Source organism: Arctopsyche grandis, chromosome 2 (genome assembly GCF_051622035.1).
Source record: "Arctopsyche grandis isolate Sample6627 chromosome 2, ASM5162203v2, whole genome shotgun sequence".
NCBI classification, from domain to species: domain Eukaryota; kingdom Metazoa; phylum Arthropoda; class Insecta; order Trichoptera; family Hydropsychidae; genus Arctopsyche; species Arctopsyche grandis.
Genome location: NC_135356.1, coordinates 22892960 through 22907982, shown reverse-complemented (window position 1 = coordinate 22907982; position 15023 = coordinate 22892960). Strand labels below are relative to the sequence as shown.

Genomic DNA, 15023 nt, shown 5'->3' with positions numbered 1-15023 from the left:
CTTTTTGATTAATGAGCTTTTTTAACAAAAAATATTTTACTTTCGGAAACCTTGGGATAAAATCCTATCAAAGCTATTTGAAACCTCATTATTTTGAAATTTGCATCAAGTAATAAAAAACTAAAATGTTTTTGGGAAAATTACGCTAAATATGTAATTAAGCCATTACAAAAATTGAAATTTTGCGTCTAATCTCACCCCAATGTCGCGTTAGCATAATAAACATTAAATGAAGTATTATTTTAGTTTCGTTGAAATTATGTATGATATTTTTTTTTTCATTTTTAAATGCTTTTTATTATTACGAAATTATGTTCACAATATATCTTATATCTATTTTAATAGCTACTGATCTACTTATCATTTTCTATTTTACAATTTTAATTTAATTTTGTTAGTAATCATAGTATTATATTATTCTAATGTTAATGTACATACAGCATAATAGGAAAAAGAGCTCAAAAACCTATTTACAATTCTTATAAATGCTCATAATACATCTAATACATAATATTAATTAAAGACTCTATCAACTCGATGACCTAAGGCAGATTGTGTTTAGGCAATCTGTGTTTATACCTGAAGGATATAGACATTTTGTTGTAATCACCGAGACTCCTCACAAGTGTGTTAGTATGGTTATTAGTGATTCTGTCATAGAATAGAATACTGGATGTATGATATAAATTCGTCGATGCGATGTATTTTCTTTCAATTTCTCTTTATATACATATTGTATGTACTTTATTTGAGTATTCGTATGTTGAAATTTTGATTTTCGATTTTTTCTTGGGTATTTGCCTAAGTAGTTGTATCTAATAAGCTTATGGTTCCGGACCGTAGGACGACGTTGTTAAATTTTGCACAAAAGCCCCAAGTCAAACATGGCGAATTCTGAGCCCCTCAAATTTATCACACCCAAAAAGACAAAACAAAAAATATTCGCTCACATGCCGAGGCATCTTTTGATATGTTTGTTTATTCAGAATTATTTCAGAATGTTTTGAATTTACATCTATTTTTTATATATTGGTGCTGGATGTGGACGCATGACATTATCTATTATGTATTCTATTTATTTGATATTTTATATACATAGTATACTTTATTGGTTTTTTTTTTTCATTTTTATGTATTAAACAAAAAAGCATTATTATTTTTCAATTCAATTAATGAATTTGTAAGATTTTATTAAGAATTAGAGAATGTGTTCTAATAACATAAAAAGTTCAAAATTTAATAAGAAAACAAAGTATTTCTGTTGTATAGGTATAAAAAATGCACAAAATTAGAATTTATTAATGCACAAATTAATGTTTAATGTATTGTATTATATCCATTTTTTTAAAGACATCAAAAATAAGTGATACATATGTATATGTACATAGTAGGCATTAGTAGTCGCTCGTTCAGAAAAGTTTTAATATTTTATTTTGTTCGTCAAATATGAAATCAGGCCTGAAGCTATACGCATATACATACATAGATCTTAGATGGAGAATTTTCAATTTTCATGAAAGTTGTCTGTCGTAAGACTTTAAAAATTCGTTCGCGCTTGCGTAATCTGAGCTGAAAGTTTTCCCGAATTTTCTTTCGGCACACTCTTTTCTTCGGCCGCGTCTCCTTTTATTTCTTCCCCATATCAAAAGAATATTAATTTAAAAACGTTTTCCAACACCGCCACTGCCTATACGCATTACAATACCTATGTATGTGAAGGAGAACAACAAAAAATAAATAAGGAGAGAAAAACAAGAAGAACAACAGCGGCTCGCCAACTTTTTCTATCTTGCATAATGAAAAACCGCTGAAAGCGCGCTCGCCTAACCAAATGCGCTTTATTGTGCTCAGATTGGGGGGCATCTCACAACTTTTTCACAAGCAGATGAGGGGGGGGCGGTCCATTAGAATGGAAATATGTAGAATTTATATTAAAGTACGACTCCACTTTTATTGTTCTTACAATTAAACGATCCGGCCCTGAGCGAATTTGCATGTTTATTGACTCTTTTATTTGACGCATTTCCTTCTTCCATTTAAAGCCTCTCAAATTTGAGAGTTAAAACGGGCAAATTCGAGCCGGATTTGTCGTTCGTGTTTATACACGTGTATATATAAAAAAATAATTGTAACAATCAAAACGCTTTTGTGCGAAATTGTTGTTTTTTTATTCATTGATTTTACTAGCCTCTTTCAATCTAATAAAATTTCTTATTTTAAAATATATTACACATAAATTACATTTAAAATATATAAACACATTAGGCGTCAAAAACCTTTGCATAATAGTTCAGTTTTCAATTTTTTCTCTTTACGTTGAAATATTATCAAAATATAAAACGACCCTCAAACGTATGTATGTATGTATGTACATACATATTATTTTTATATATTCAAAAAATTGTAAATGTCACATGTACATACATACATATATGTACATACATATGTACATATATTACTCACTTTTGTAACCATTTTTTTATTTTCTCTGGATTTATAAAAGCAGTTATGTTTTTATCGCATACTATATTAAAAGATCTAAAAATCTGGTTATATTTAAATTTTTTACAAAATATTTTTTAATCTATTGGAATTCTAAGATATTCAAATATATCCGGAGACTCTCCGAATTTGACAATTTCGCAAATTTCTCCCTATTTAGCTCTTTGTTCGGGCAATACTTCCAAACACTATATTGCCTCTAACTGTTAGAGGCAATATAGTGTTTTGAAGTATAGAGTCTAACACGAACATTTACAAAAATAAAATAAAAATGGCTCGTTAAAAAACACAGTGAATTTAAATTTTTGAGGAGGAAAATCATTGAAAAAATCGACTAGACATGGCAAAATAGCATTTTATGTAAATGTAAAAATATTTTATTACCCCTAAGATTATCTGAACAAAAATTATAAATATATGTACATAAAACGAGACTCATTTTACGGAACGCAATTTTAATACTAACTTTTAAATGTATGTGTATACATATTTGCTGCAAACTTGCAAAATTTTGTAACAGTTGTTTGCTCATTAAATGTTATGCGCTTGTACTTGTGTAAATATAAGATATCGTACGAGGAAAATCCTATTGGGCCAAACTTCGTATTCTATGCATACATACTATGTATGTATAAACACGTTGACCATACGTCCCTTATTTAAGAGGATAGTCCTTTACTTCAATGCTCTGTCCTTGAAATTTATTTATTTTCTAAAGTTGCTCTTTTGTTCATCATACATATGTAGATCTTTATACGCCGAAATATTTATAAATATCAAACCTGTATTGATTACTCAAAAATGTACGTAAAAAAACACACTTTGAACGTACGATGCAACCTGTATTTATTTAGAACTAGTGGTTTTACCCGGCTTCGCTCGGTATTTGTAATATAAATGGCTTCAACATGGCAAAACAATCTAATAGTAAACCTTCAATTGTTTTTTTTTTATTAAACTTATTTGAACCGAATATTCAAAGATGTCGATATCGTCGTCATAGAAACTTTTATTTGTTTTCGATGCTCCCAACAAACCTCACATACAAAGTCTTTTTCTAAATTATATATTAGATGTTTTGATATTTAATACAAGATAAGACAATGAGATTAGTTACATGTCTCAATATAGAGACGAGTAAATACACATACATACATATATACATTAAGATTTCAAAGCTAACCACTAATCAATGCTGCTAGTTATCTCGATATATTTACATATATGTATATGCATGCTTTGGGATTTGTATCGTTTGATATGATACTTCGATAATGGTACTTTGTGAAATAAATCATGTATCTATAGGTATTTCTTTTTTTTTTTAAATGCTTTTTATTATTACGAAATTATGTTCACAATACATCATATATTTATTTTAATAGCTACTGATCTACTGATCATTTTCTATTTTACAATTTAATTTAATATGGTTAGTAATCATAGTATTATATTATTCTAATGTTAATCTACAGCATATAGGAAAAAGAGCTCAAAAACCTATTTACAATCCTTATAAAAGCTCATAATACATCTAATACATAATATTAATTAAAGACTCACTAAAGTCGATGACCTAAAGCAGATTGCGTTTAAGTAATCTGTGTTTATCTATAGGTATAGGTAGTTTATATTATATTGTAATGTGGGAACATGGGAGATTATCAATTGTATAGGTTCATTAGTGGGTGAACAAAAGATACCCCGGATTAAGCTAACGGGACAAAGTAAGTGCCCGAACAAAGGATGCACTGAAGTTCTCATAGAACGGGGCGAGTGTGGGACGAACGCGTACAATAGACACGCCAACGGATCAGGGATTCTATTATGGGCAACTTGTCCTTTATAATGAGGTACACACGGTAGATCAAGTATTCTGGAGTGAACAGTGGTTTCGTGTGAACCTCCCGAATTAATCTTTTTATGTATATATATATATATATATATATATATATATATATATATATATATATATATATATATATATATATATATATATATATATATGTATGTAGGTATATAGTTACCTCTACAATCGCAAGATTGTATAAGTAAAATTCGAAACTATGTATTGAAGCGATTTAAGAGTGGCGTTTGGCGTAAAGAGGCGACAGTGCGTGCCGCCCCAGGGCGGCGCCCCATTAGCCGCTCCCGTTGTTTATTTTAACCGGGACATTTGGGGGCGCTAATGTTCCGAGCGTGACATTCGACGTTCTAGGTCTACGCTCTAATTACGCCTCGAGAACTTGCAGACAGACGTGCCGATGCACACTGGAATTTTACCCCCTTAAACTCCCATAATAATTTATTCAAAACCAGTAATGGATATTAAGCCATATATGCGAATGTGTATACATATCGTATAAAGAAATATCGAGTATCATTTATTTTAAATATTTTTTACTACAATAGATAAAATGTAAATCATTGGTTAAGCTATTTTTTTCCAGTTGAAGTTTTGAATAACAAATGCTAACGATCGTGTCTCTCTTTGTGATTTCGCATTTCAAAAATACCGACATTTGCTAATGGGCCGGCACTTCTGAAGAAGAAATTCCCGCCCCTGATGGAATTGATTTATTTAAGCAATGAATTACCAATAATAAAATATAACTAATTATATAGGTTAATTTTCATTGAATCATTAATTAATTTAATCAATTTATTTAAATTAATTTTGATCGAATTTATTTCTTAATTACAAAATAATGTGCGCGAATAACCAATGAACGAGTGCCAAAAAAAAAAAAAGAATTTTTAAAGCTTTGAAATATTATATATGTACTCAAATAATTTGTCAAGTGAAAAAAATGGGTTTCTCGTTTTCAGCTATAAATCAACATTTGTATTCCGAAATAGTCTCAGGTATAAGAACGATATTTTCAGCATACTTCAACTTTAATTTTAAATTTATAATACACTTAACGACTTCTTTGAATAGCGGGTCAAACTGTTGACTCCATACAAATAAGTGTCGAAGAATCCATATAAACTAGCCGATACATGTTCATGTCATATTTCGATATTTTCATATATTATCATGTTATAGATCGTCCATAAATATAAGCCCGGAAAGTTGTTGGAATTGGGATAAATTGACATTTAAAATTTGGCTAAAGTGACTAACTAATCTATGCATTTTATTCCTGTTTAAATATTTTGTCAAAGCATATATTAGTATTTTTTCAAAATAACATCCCATTTCTCTATTCGCAATACAATATTTAGAAGTTAGACTTCTAATCACGTTCACAAATCAATTCTGTTCCAAAAGCATTTATTAAAATTTCGCCGAGTGAAATCCTAGTTGGAAATTTAAATGAAAGAATCTTGCAGCTAAAGGAAATTGATATATAATTTTCAAATTTAATCTCTTTTAGTAAGCTTTAAAACATTGACACGAACAATTGGTTTTTGCCAAGCTATCCCTTTACCCTTTAAAAGACACGGTATTTATTTATTTTTAACGCACTGCTTATAATGATTTTCATACCAAAAAGCAAGGAAGCAGCCCCAACAAATTCAGATGAATACCAAATATACCATATGCACATTAATTGGACACAAATTACATTCATACATAGAGCTGATACTGATACAGATACATACTATGTAGCTCTTAGCATCAAACGAACCAATTAGTTCGCCAAAAACGATGCACTTCGAATGTAAGGACGACAGAAAAGGATCTATTCACCTGGCTTTCACGTTAATTGGACCGACTCACTATTCGTGTTCGTATATTTGTTGTATTCGAACAAAGTACTCGTAGTGCATCCCAAAGGAACCTTTTGCAGCCTGATACCCCATTGCTGAATTGCATATCCCCCAACATCACATAATACATCCCCAAGCATGTATCTTTCTTTTACACGATCCTTTGGCTACCAATAACGTTATATGTATGTACATATGTACATAAGTCTACCCAATGATTCATCCAAATAAAGGTACATTCATACTGACACAGTAGAAACCGGGAACTGCACGTAAACAGCAGTACGAACAATATTCTTTAGTACATTATACATATAAACATATATAGACACATTCATATGTTCCGTAATATGTTCATAAGTAATAGCAGTAACCGCCAGGATCTATTCATATTATACAGTAGTGTATGTGACCGGAACGCATCAAGCAAAACCGGTTGCTTTGGTCACTGTGGAAATATTCGAGCATGATACTAATCAAAGTGTTGTCATGCGCATATGATTATTTTCAGAAACGTCATATTGTTGCGTATGGGTGGGTGGAGGATCCAAATAAAAGGCCAAACTCACTTCACAACATTTATTGGGTGATTAAGGAGATCCACGCACTGCCAGTGCTCAGTCCAGAATGTCTTGATATGGCCTAAGTACCTGCTTATAAAGGGCAGGTCGCTCACTGCATATTCGACGTCCGTTTACTTCCCCATTTTTTAGGCGCGTACACGGAAATGCAGTCCCACGGTCCAAGACACTCAGTCCCACGGTCTCGCGCTGTCAGTTCTGAGAACTTTAGTGGGAAACGACCGAGTGCCGTTACCAACCACTAATTCCATTCGGGGGTTTCCATTGTTAGCCGACAGCACTTAAGCCTGGAGATAATCCTCGAAAACCAATTATAACGATGGCTCCTTTTAACATATGCTACATATTGTGACAATAATGACTCGACGATACGACGCAAGCAATATTGCGCCGTATCGTCGCGCTCTGTAAGGTAAGCAGATTTTGCCTTGCACTCGCCCAAAACAAGTCTGAATTTGCTGAAATGTGCGCTGCTGTGTGAATAGCAGTAGTCTTTTCCGTTCACTGCTGTGCCGGGCTGTTTCCGTGCAGTGCTGGATAATATAAATAGACCTTGATCGGTTATGCACTTACATACATACATACACTTGTATTTATTATAACATTTCATTTGGCAAAAAATAATGATAAATTTGAGCAAATTCATTCTAAATATTATATACAAAACCGAAACGGCGTCTGTAATTCGATTGGCTGTCGTCAAAGTCGTTTCTGATTGGCTGGATCGGTCAGGTGGTTTGTGATTATGATTGGTCGGACGTTTGACGTTTGTGATTGGTCTGTCGTTAATTACTTTATCTATGTACGTAGTAACAATAGATGAAGTTTTTTTTTTTTTCGATTCAAACACAGGTAGTCCTCGACTTAAAAATAATCATCGGTTTTTAGAAAATTATTTTTTAAACAACTATCAAATTTTATAAACATTAAATCATGGGCTGCTGTTATGCCACTGCCCTTGAAGAAGTTAAATGGCGTATATTTTCGAGAAATTCGATAAATTGTCTTAATATTTTGACGTTTTGTATGAAATTCAACTTAGTGCAAGAAAGTTTCCCCGTCGTAAGTCGGGTTATACCATATATAAATTAAATAAAAAAGCAAATGAAGATTTTTTTCGTGGTTCGATTTTTTAGATGTACTGTACGGAAAAGCGGGCGGTCTCTGCTGCTATCGCCGAATAATACCGAGCGAAGCCGGGTAGCACAACTAGTATATTATACATTTCAATATTTGAAAACATTGTATCTTTGAGTTCGAGAGACTCGATTTTTATCATATTTTATATGGACTTACTCCGCTTTCAGATTAAATGGTTAATATGAAATTAATACACATTATAACTGTGTACATATTATAGAATATTCGAGAGGGTCGAGCAAACAGTCCGCAGGTGAATCGGGGCCATCGCATGTAAAAAATAGGCCATTCTTTTAATGGGACTGCCGTTAAATTAATTTATTTTTCAGGCTGCGAACCGAAACACGTGTTCGTCCTCGTAAATTAACTGTAAAGCGAGGAGAGCGTGTTACACGATACCTATGTAGTTCATGGTATGAAACTGGATACATTTATGAAAAATAATTATATATGCACATACATATGTATATAATTGTATATTAACATGTATAATAATATGTAGGGAATCATCTACATATGTACATATATGCATATGTCCAATACATTTGATTAGAATTTGACAGTAAAAGTATCAAGCTTTATATTAGCTTCACTCTGCTTAGTTCAGTGACAGCTCTGCCCGTCAAAAATATATGATCTGATTTTGAACTACTTCCACTCTTCATGTCGCTTTGATATCTTACCAACATACGGAGCGGGATAACATTTTAATAATGTAATGTCTCCAACATGAAGTTAGGGGAATCTAAACATTATCAAATTCATTCAAATTTTCATAGACATATCTTATCATCGATTTAATATCTTAAGGCGGTTGAGTTGCTGAATAAACATTATGTAGTTTAATCATCAACGAACTCATTAAAAATTACATCGGAATCTTGTGTCAGATCAGAGCGGTGACAGCTTGTTATCCAAACGCGGCTTTATATCGCCTCTTCACAACTCACTTAGACAGTGGTCAAAGTCATTTTTTTCACTCTCATTTATTTTTACTATATATGTATGTATGTAGTCGCCAGCAGGGCCGTGCCGTGTTATGATACAGTGATGCGACCGCATCAGGCGGCACCTTAAGGGGGGGGGGGGGGGGTGGCATAAGCAGCGAAATCAAAATACAATTTAAACCATTCAATAATTAAAAATCTTAACGCAACGCTTTTCTATTTGAGTCTATGTTATTCCGATATCGATGTATACGGCTTATGATTTATCGCACGCCACTGCCTAAGCGCTTTCGGTACCTTTTGATTTCGAGTGCTCGCCGCAGGACTTCAAGGAAAATAAATCAGATACAAATGCAAAGATAGACTACGCATCCCAAATTACCTAATTAACGAATTTTAGTTAGTTAAAGTTAGAAGGGTATAACTAGTCACCGGAGCCTGAGGGGGCCGTGTATTGTTCAAAGGTTGTAAATGCATTGTTAAAGGTTTTCCGAACAATGGATAGCACTGTGACTATCCTACCTCTAGGTATAACTAGTATAATAGATTATTATAGTTGAGTGTCTCTAGTTGATATAATTATTTGAAAATAGTTGATATTTTCAAAATAAAAATATTATTCGTAAATTTTTTTAATTACAATCGACGGTTAGAAAAAACATTTTGGGGGCGGCATTTTGAAAACTTGCATCATACTGAGAAAATCTACCGCACGGCCCTGGCCACCGCCAACTAATCACTAAAGATCAGTGATTCCATTTCCCAGGAAAAAGGGTTGACTATTTTCAATTACTATTACCAAAAAAAAGGTTAACATTTTTTTGCCCAAATAGAAACCGATCGCTGTCCCTTACTAACCGCCAAGTGTGGCACCCGTCAATACAACGCTATACAATATATTTTGAGAAATCACGCCAGTCACTCGAGCAATAAAATCACTGTGACCAGACCGAACGCCAGCAACTGATCTCGCTGGGAAACCAATGAGTTTACTGGTGTGGCACGCTCCATACAGCTGCGTACATTTGATCGGGTCGCGCAATACAGTCACCCACCAAGTTGCCTACGAGTCAACCGGTTTAAGGATTACGCATTATACAATAAAAGTACTCCATAAATCAAATCACAAACTACTTATATTAATATAAATATTGACCTGACTGTTATATGTAATTTATTATAGTTACTGATTTTAGCCCACACTAATTTCATAAAAATCAGCTTAAAAAACTAATCGCCCATTTTTCCTTTAATTTATTTTTCAGGAACTGCATACTAGGCAAGGATTTCAACGTTAGGATTTCAGACCACGCAATGTACTGCGACCGCTACGATCAAGATTATTACACGAGCGACACCAAAGCTCGCCTACCGATTCGATGGATGTCCTGGGAAAGTCTCCTATTGGTGAGTTACAGAATGTAATTTTCCGCTACTCGAAATAAAATCTCGCCCCGCTTAACTTCGGGTTAAATGTGAAATCGTAAACCCGCCGTTGAGACGATTCCAGCGAAACTTGTGGCGCTTCCTGCAGCAAAAGAAATACATAGACGTGTCAAAATGAAATAAGCTCAAATTGCAGTTGAGTGAAAAATTCTTATTGTTCAATTTTGTTCACAATTTCAATTTTCCGGGTGTTCAAGTCCATCCCGAAAGGATTTTTGCTACTCGTGTGGTGAAATAAAAATGAGTCGCGTCCCACTTTTATCCCGATAATCTTCTCAGGGGGATCGGGAAGAAATATCGAATCAACGAATTAGTTAAACGCGACCCACTCTTAACCTTTCCGGCGATCGGTGAAAAACCCACGTCTTTGTCATGTTTAACCCTTTTCGCCCATAAGGTTTCTTTTGAGGTTTTCAGGGTGAGAATTTTCACACTTTACATATGTTACATACAGCGGTGTGTTGCCAATTTTTTATCAACCGGTTATTTATTTATTTATTTAACATATTAGCCAAAGTGACATTACAGAGATCTCCAACGCGTCACTGTGGCCGGTCATTTAGTAATAATAACATCATAACAGTAATAATAACTTATAAAAATAACAATATTGACACAACATCATTAAAATCATAAAATCATAAAAAAAAAAACATAGATAAAGTAATAACAATCATTCATATTTATAATAGGCAAAATCAACCACTGGCATTCCTCAACAACCACTCAACCAGATTAGTATATTTTATATTGAAGAGGTCAATTTCACCAGAAATCCGGTTGAGCAGATATATAGCCCTAGATATAGGAGCCGTTGTCAACATATTTGTGCGAGCCACAGGAGGAACAAACAAATCACGATATCTCAAGTCCCTGAATTTGCTAGGTGCATTAAACCTAAATTCATTTAGAACCTGAGGATTGTGAATTATCCCATTCAACAGCTTAAAAAAGTGCCTTCCCAGTAACATATTCCGACGAGACTCCAATGAGTTGAAACCTAACGCCCCTAATAGGAATGCACTAGGATATAGCCAAGGATAATAACCATACTGTTTCAAATAAAGATATCTGAGAAACCGTTTTTGGATTCTCTCAATCTTCAATGAATGAGTTATATGGGTAGGATTCCATATAATAGAAGAAAATTCTAGAATACTACGTACTAAAGTTTCATAAAGAATTTTAAGCACCAACGTACTCTGGAAAGGTTTGCTAACTCTTAGTAAGAATCCCAGCATTTTTGTGGCTCGCAAACAAATATTGTCTATGTGTCGTTTAAATTGAAAATTATTCGAGAACAAGACCCCCAAATCACAATATTCATCCACAAACTTTAATTCAACACCACTTAGGCGATATGGATAAATCAAGCGATTTGAAGATCTTGCCACATTGAGAACACAGCATTTTTGAATGCTAAAAAATAATTTATTATCGACAGACCAACTTGACAGCGCATCTAAGTCCAATTGGAGAAGGGCTGCGTCACTATGAGACTTAACTGTCATAAAAATCTTAAGGTCATCGGCGAATAAAAGATAGTCTGAATACTTGATTATTTTTGAGATGTCATTAATGTAAATTAAAAAGAATAATGTCCCTAAGTTGGACCCCTGAGGTACCCCAGAATGTGAAATAAACTCATTTGAGGAATTATCTGCTTCTAAACCTTTAAATGCCACCATTCCCCCTTTCCGCTCATAAAAAAGCACTGAAATATGTTGTTCTCAATTAGATAAGACCGAACTAATGTTAGATGATAAAAATAGTAGAAGTAGTCAATAATTATTTATTAAGAAGAAGAAATAAAGAGATGTATGAAATTAAGATCGAGTGCATTTGGACGTTCTTAAATCAAAAATGCCACTTGGCCTGCAGAAAAAGGTATTCGATCAATTTTTTCTGCTAGTGATGACGTATGAAAGTGAAACTTCGATATTAAACGCCAAGATGCCACACAAAGTCCAATGTGCTTAAAGAATTGCGGAACATTGTATGGTTGGCATGACGAGGAAATATAGGAAACGGGATACGTGGGTGAGAAGTATGACGTGAAGATATTGAAATCGCAATGGGCGAAAGAAGAATCGACAAAGTGCTAGAATGGTCCCCGAGAGAATGCAAAGATGGGTAGACTGCAATGCAATGTTATGAAAATTTGTGGGGTGACATACATACATATATGTATGTAGATGAGAGTTGAGAAAACAGACGAGCGGAAGCGTGTTGGAGAGGCCTTCATCCAGTGCTGGATGATGAATGGATGTGAATAATGATGATGATGATACATGTAGTTACATAATATGTACATTGAAAACACGTTTAGGATAAATAGAACAACTTTCAAATCCTTAAAAATTGACTTCGTTTAAAATTATCATACATGATAATTCATTCATTTTCAATCATATTTTAAAATATTAATATACTACATATATGTACATACATGTATGTAAGTCAAAATGTATGAATTTGAAATTGAATTCGAAATGAACTTCTTTCAAAATGTATGAACTTTTCTATAGGTTTTTCGTTCCAAATTGCCCCTTTCTATTTTCAAATTGACCCTTTTTCATGTCAAATTGACCCTTTTTCATGTCAAATTGACCCTTTTTCATGTCAAATTGACCCTTTTTCATGTCAAATTGACCCTTTTTAGTTTCAAATTAAACCTGTTTCATTTAAAATTGACATTCAATGAAAAGGGGTAAATTTGAAATGAAAAAGTTTTAATTTTAAATGAAAAAGGATCAATTTCAGATGAAAAAGGGTCAATTTGGAATGAAAAACCTGTATTACTAAATTACTATTTAATTAACTACAGCTTCCAATTTGGTCGTGACTCCCCCCCCCCCCCCCTTAGTTTCAAAAGCTTAAAGATCACTATTAAACTGACACAAGTTGAATTGCTAACAACTCGTTTTTGAACGTTGAATTGTTAACCATTTTTGACAAACAATTCCAACAACCCATTTTTTTTAACAACCGGCTCTATAGAACCGGCTTCCAGCACACCGCTGCATACGAATATACATACATATTATCAATTTTAAAACTTACATAAACTCTTAATTGAGTTTTATTAAAAAAAATAATATTAGCACCTAGCACTTCCGGAGGTAGCACTTCCGGTCAACCTAAATCTATATATATGTATATAAAAATCAATATTTGTCTGTCTGTCTGTCTCGAATGGGCTCCTAAACCAAAGAACCGATTACGATGGAACTTTCAGGATTTTTTGTATGCATGCCCAGAAAGATTACTGTGAAAAAAAAAAGAGTTATATAATAATATTTCAATAACTGATACGTACATGGTATCAGTGTGATTGTATGTACATATATTCGAATATCTCCAAAATACATTTAGCTTCAAATACCAAATATGTAGCTTCAATAAATTTCGTATATAGAGATTTTCAAAGACAAATTTCTCCGTCGATGTACAAACTTGACTGATGACTCGATTGTTTCAGGGCAAGCACACTCCGATGAGCGATGTTTGGTCATTCGGCGTGACCCTGTGGGAGTTGCTGACTCTGTGCACCCAGCAGCCCCTAGGAGAGCTGACCGCAGAGCAAGTGGTGGAGAACGCGGCGAGGTGGCGCGGGGGCGGAGGCCGAGCGCCCCCTAGGCCTCCGGTGTGCCCCCGAGAGCTACACGGCCTCCTGCTTCAATGTTGGCAGCGCAGGGCTAGCGACAGACCCTCTTTCAGACACCTGTATCTCTTTTTGAAGCGCGCCAATGCTGGATATACGACCACTACTGATCTCTGATCCCCAGCCAACGCCTGTCAGCGATTTCAACAGCTAGCAGACCAATTAACCACCTGACATACGCAATATCAAACGCACAATAACAACACTGCTTAAATAATTAATTCCACCCCCTCGCCTACCCCTATTTACTATCTGACTTAACCTCCCCCCCCCCCCTCCTACACACAAAATCGCCTAACTCTCCAATGCGTCTTTGATTTAGAAAAATGGTTTAAAAAGTATTGAAGTAGTTTTCAAGTCAGCTCGGATCCATGGACTCATATCATAAACTGTTTGACAAAACTTGTACATATTCATGTAACGAGATATAATATATAGCACTTTTTGTGTCGCGACTACCTTTAATATGTACTTTCACACATCTAGTGTGGTTCTACTTTAAAATCTGTTGAAAATAAAAATAAAAGTTTTACGCAATCTGCTGTTTCAATTGTAAACGTAATTAAATGATAGTATACTTGCATAATAAATGCCTCATAAAATTATTCGTAAAGCGTCTCAAACAAAAAGTTCAATTTTGATTAAATATCAATCAAAAACATTCATTAAAATTTCAAACAATTATTTTTTTCCATATTTCAAAATATAAAGAAAAAAAATTTATATTATTAATCTGTATTATTTTCATATTTTGTTAAATTTTTCCACATATTCTTTTTGTCCATGGACCGTCATCTGAAGTTTGAAAATTACTGTCATAGTAAATATATGGAATTGAGCGATTGTTAATGGATATATGTATGATGTAACCAACAATGAAAATTCAACAATCATACAATTTAAAGTTTAAAATATATATTAAACTAAAATATGAAAATTGAATTAAAATTTGAATTGCGGCCTACATCATTTTTCTTTTGACAACATCGTACATATATGTAGGTAAAATATCACTGAATTAACAAA

The 15023-nt window shown here is 33.6% G+C and overlaps 1 protein-coding gene across 1 annotated transcript in view; it reads left to right on the top strand.

The window, feature by feature from the left end:
- LOC143922317 (discoidin domain-containing receptor 2-like) overlaps positions 1–14114 on the top strand; it is a 189405-nt gene extending 175291 nt beyond the window's left edge. Inside the window, exons 14-15 of the mRNA XM_077445543.1 lie at positions 10153–10294; positions 13815–14114. Coding sequence (XP_077301669.1) covers positions 10153–10294; positions 13815–14114 — 442 coding nt within the window. The remainder of the gene's footprint in view (positions 1–10152; positions 10295–13814) is intronic.
- The last annotated feature ends 909 nt before the right edge of the window (positions 14115–15023 follow it).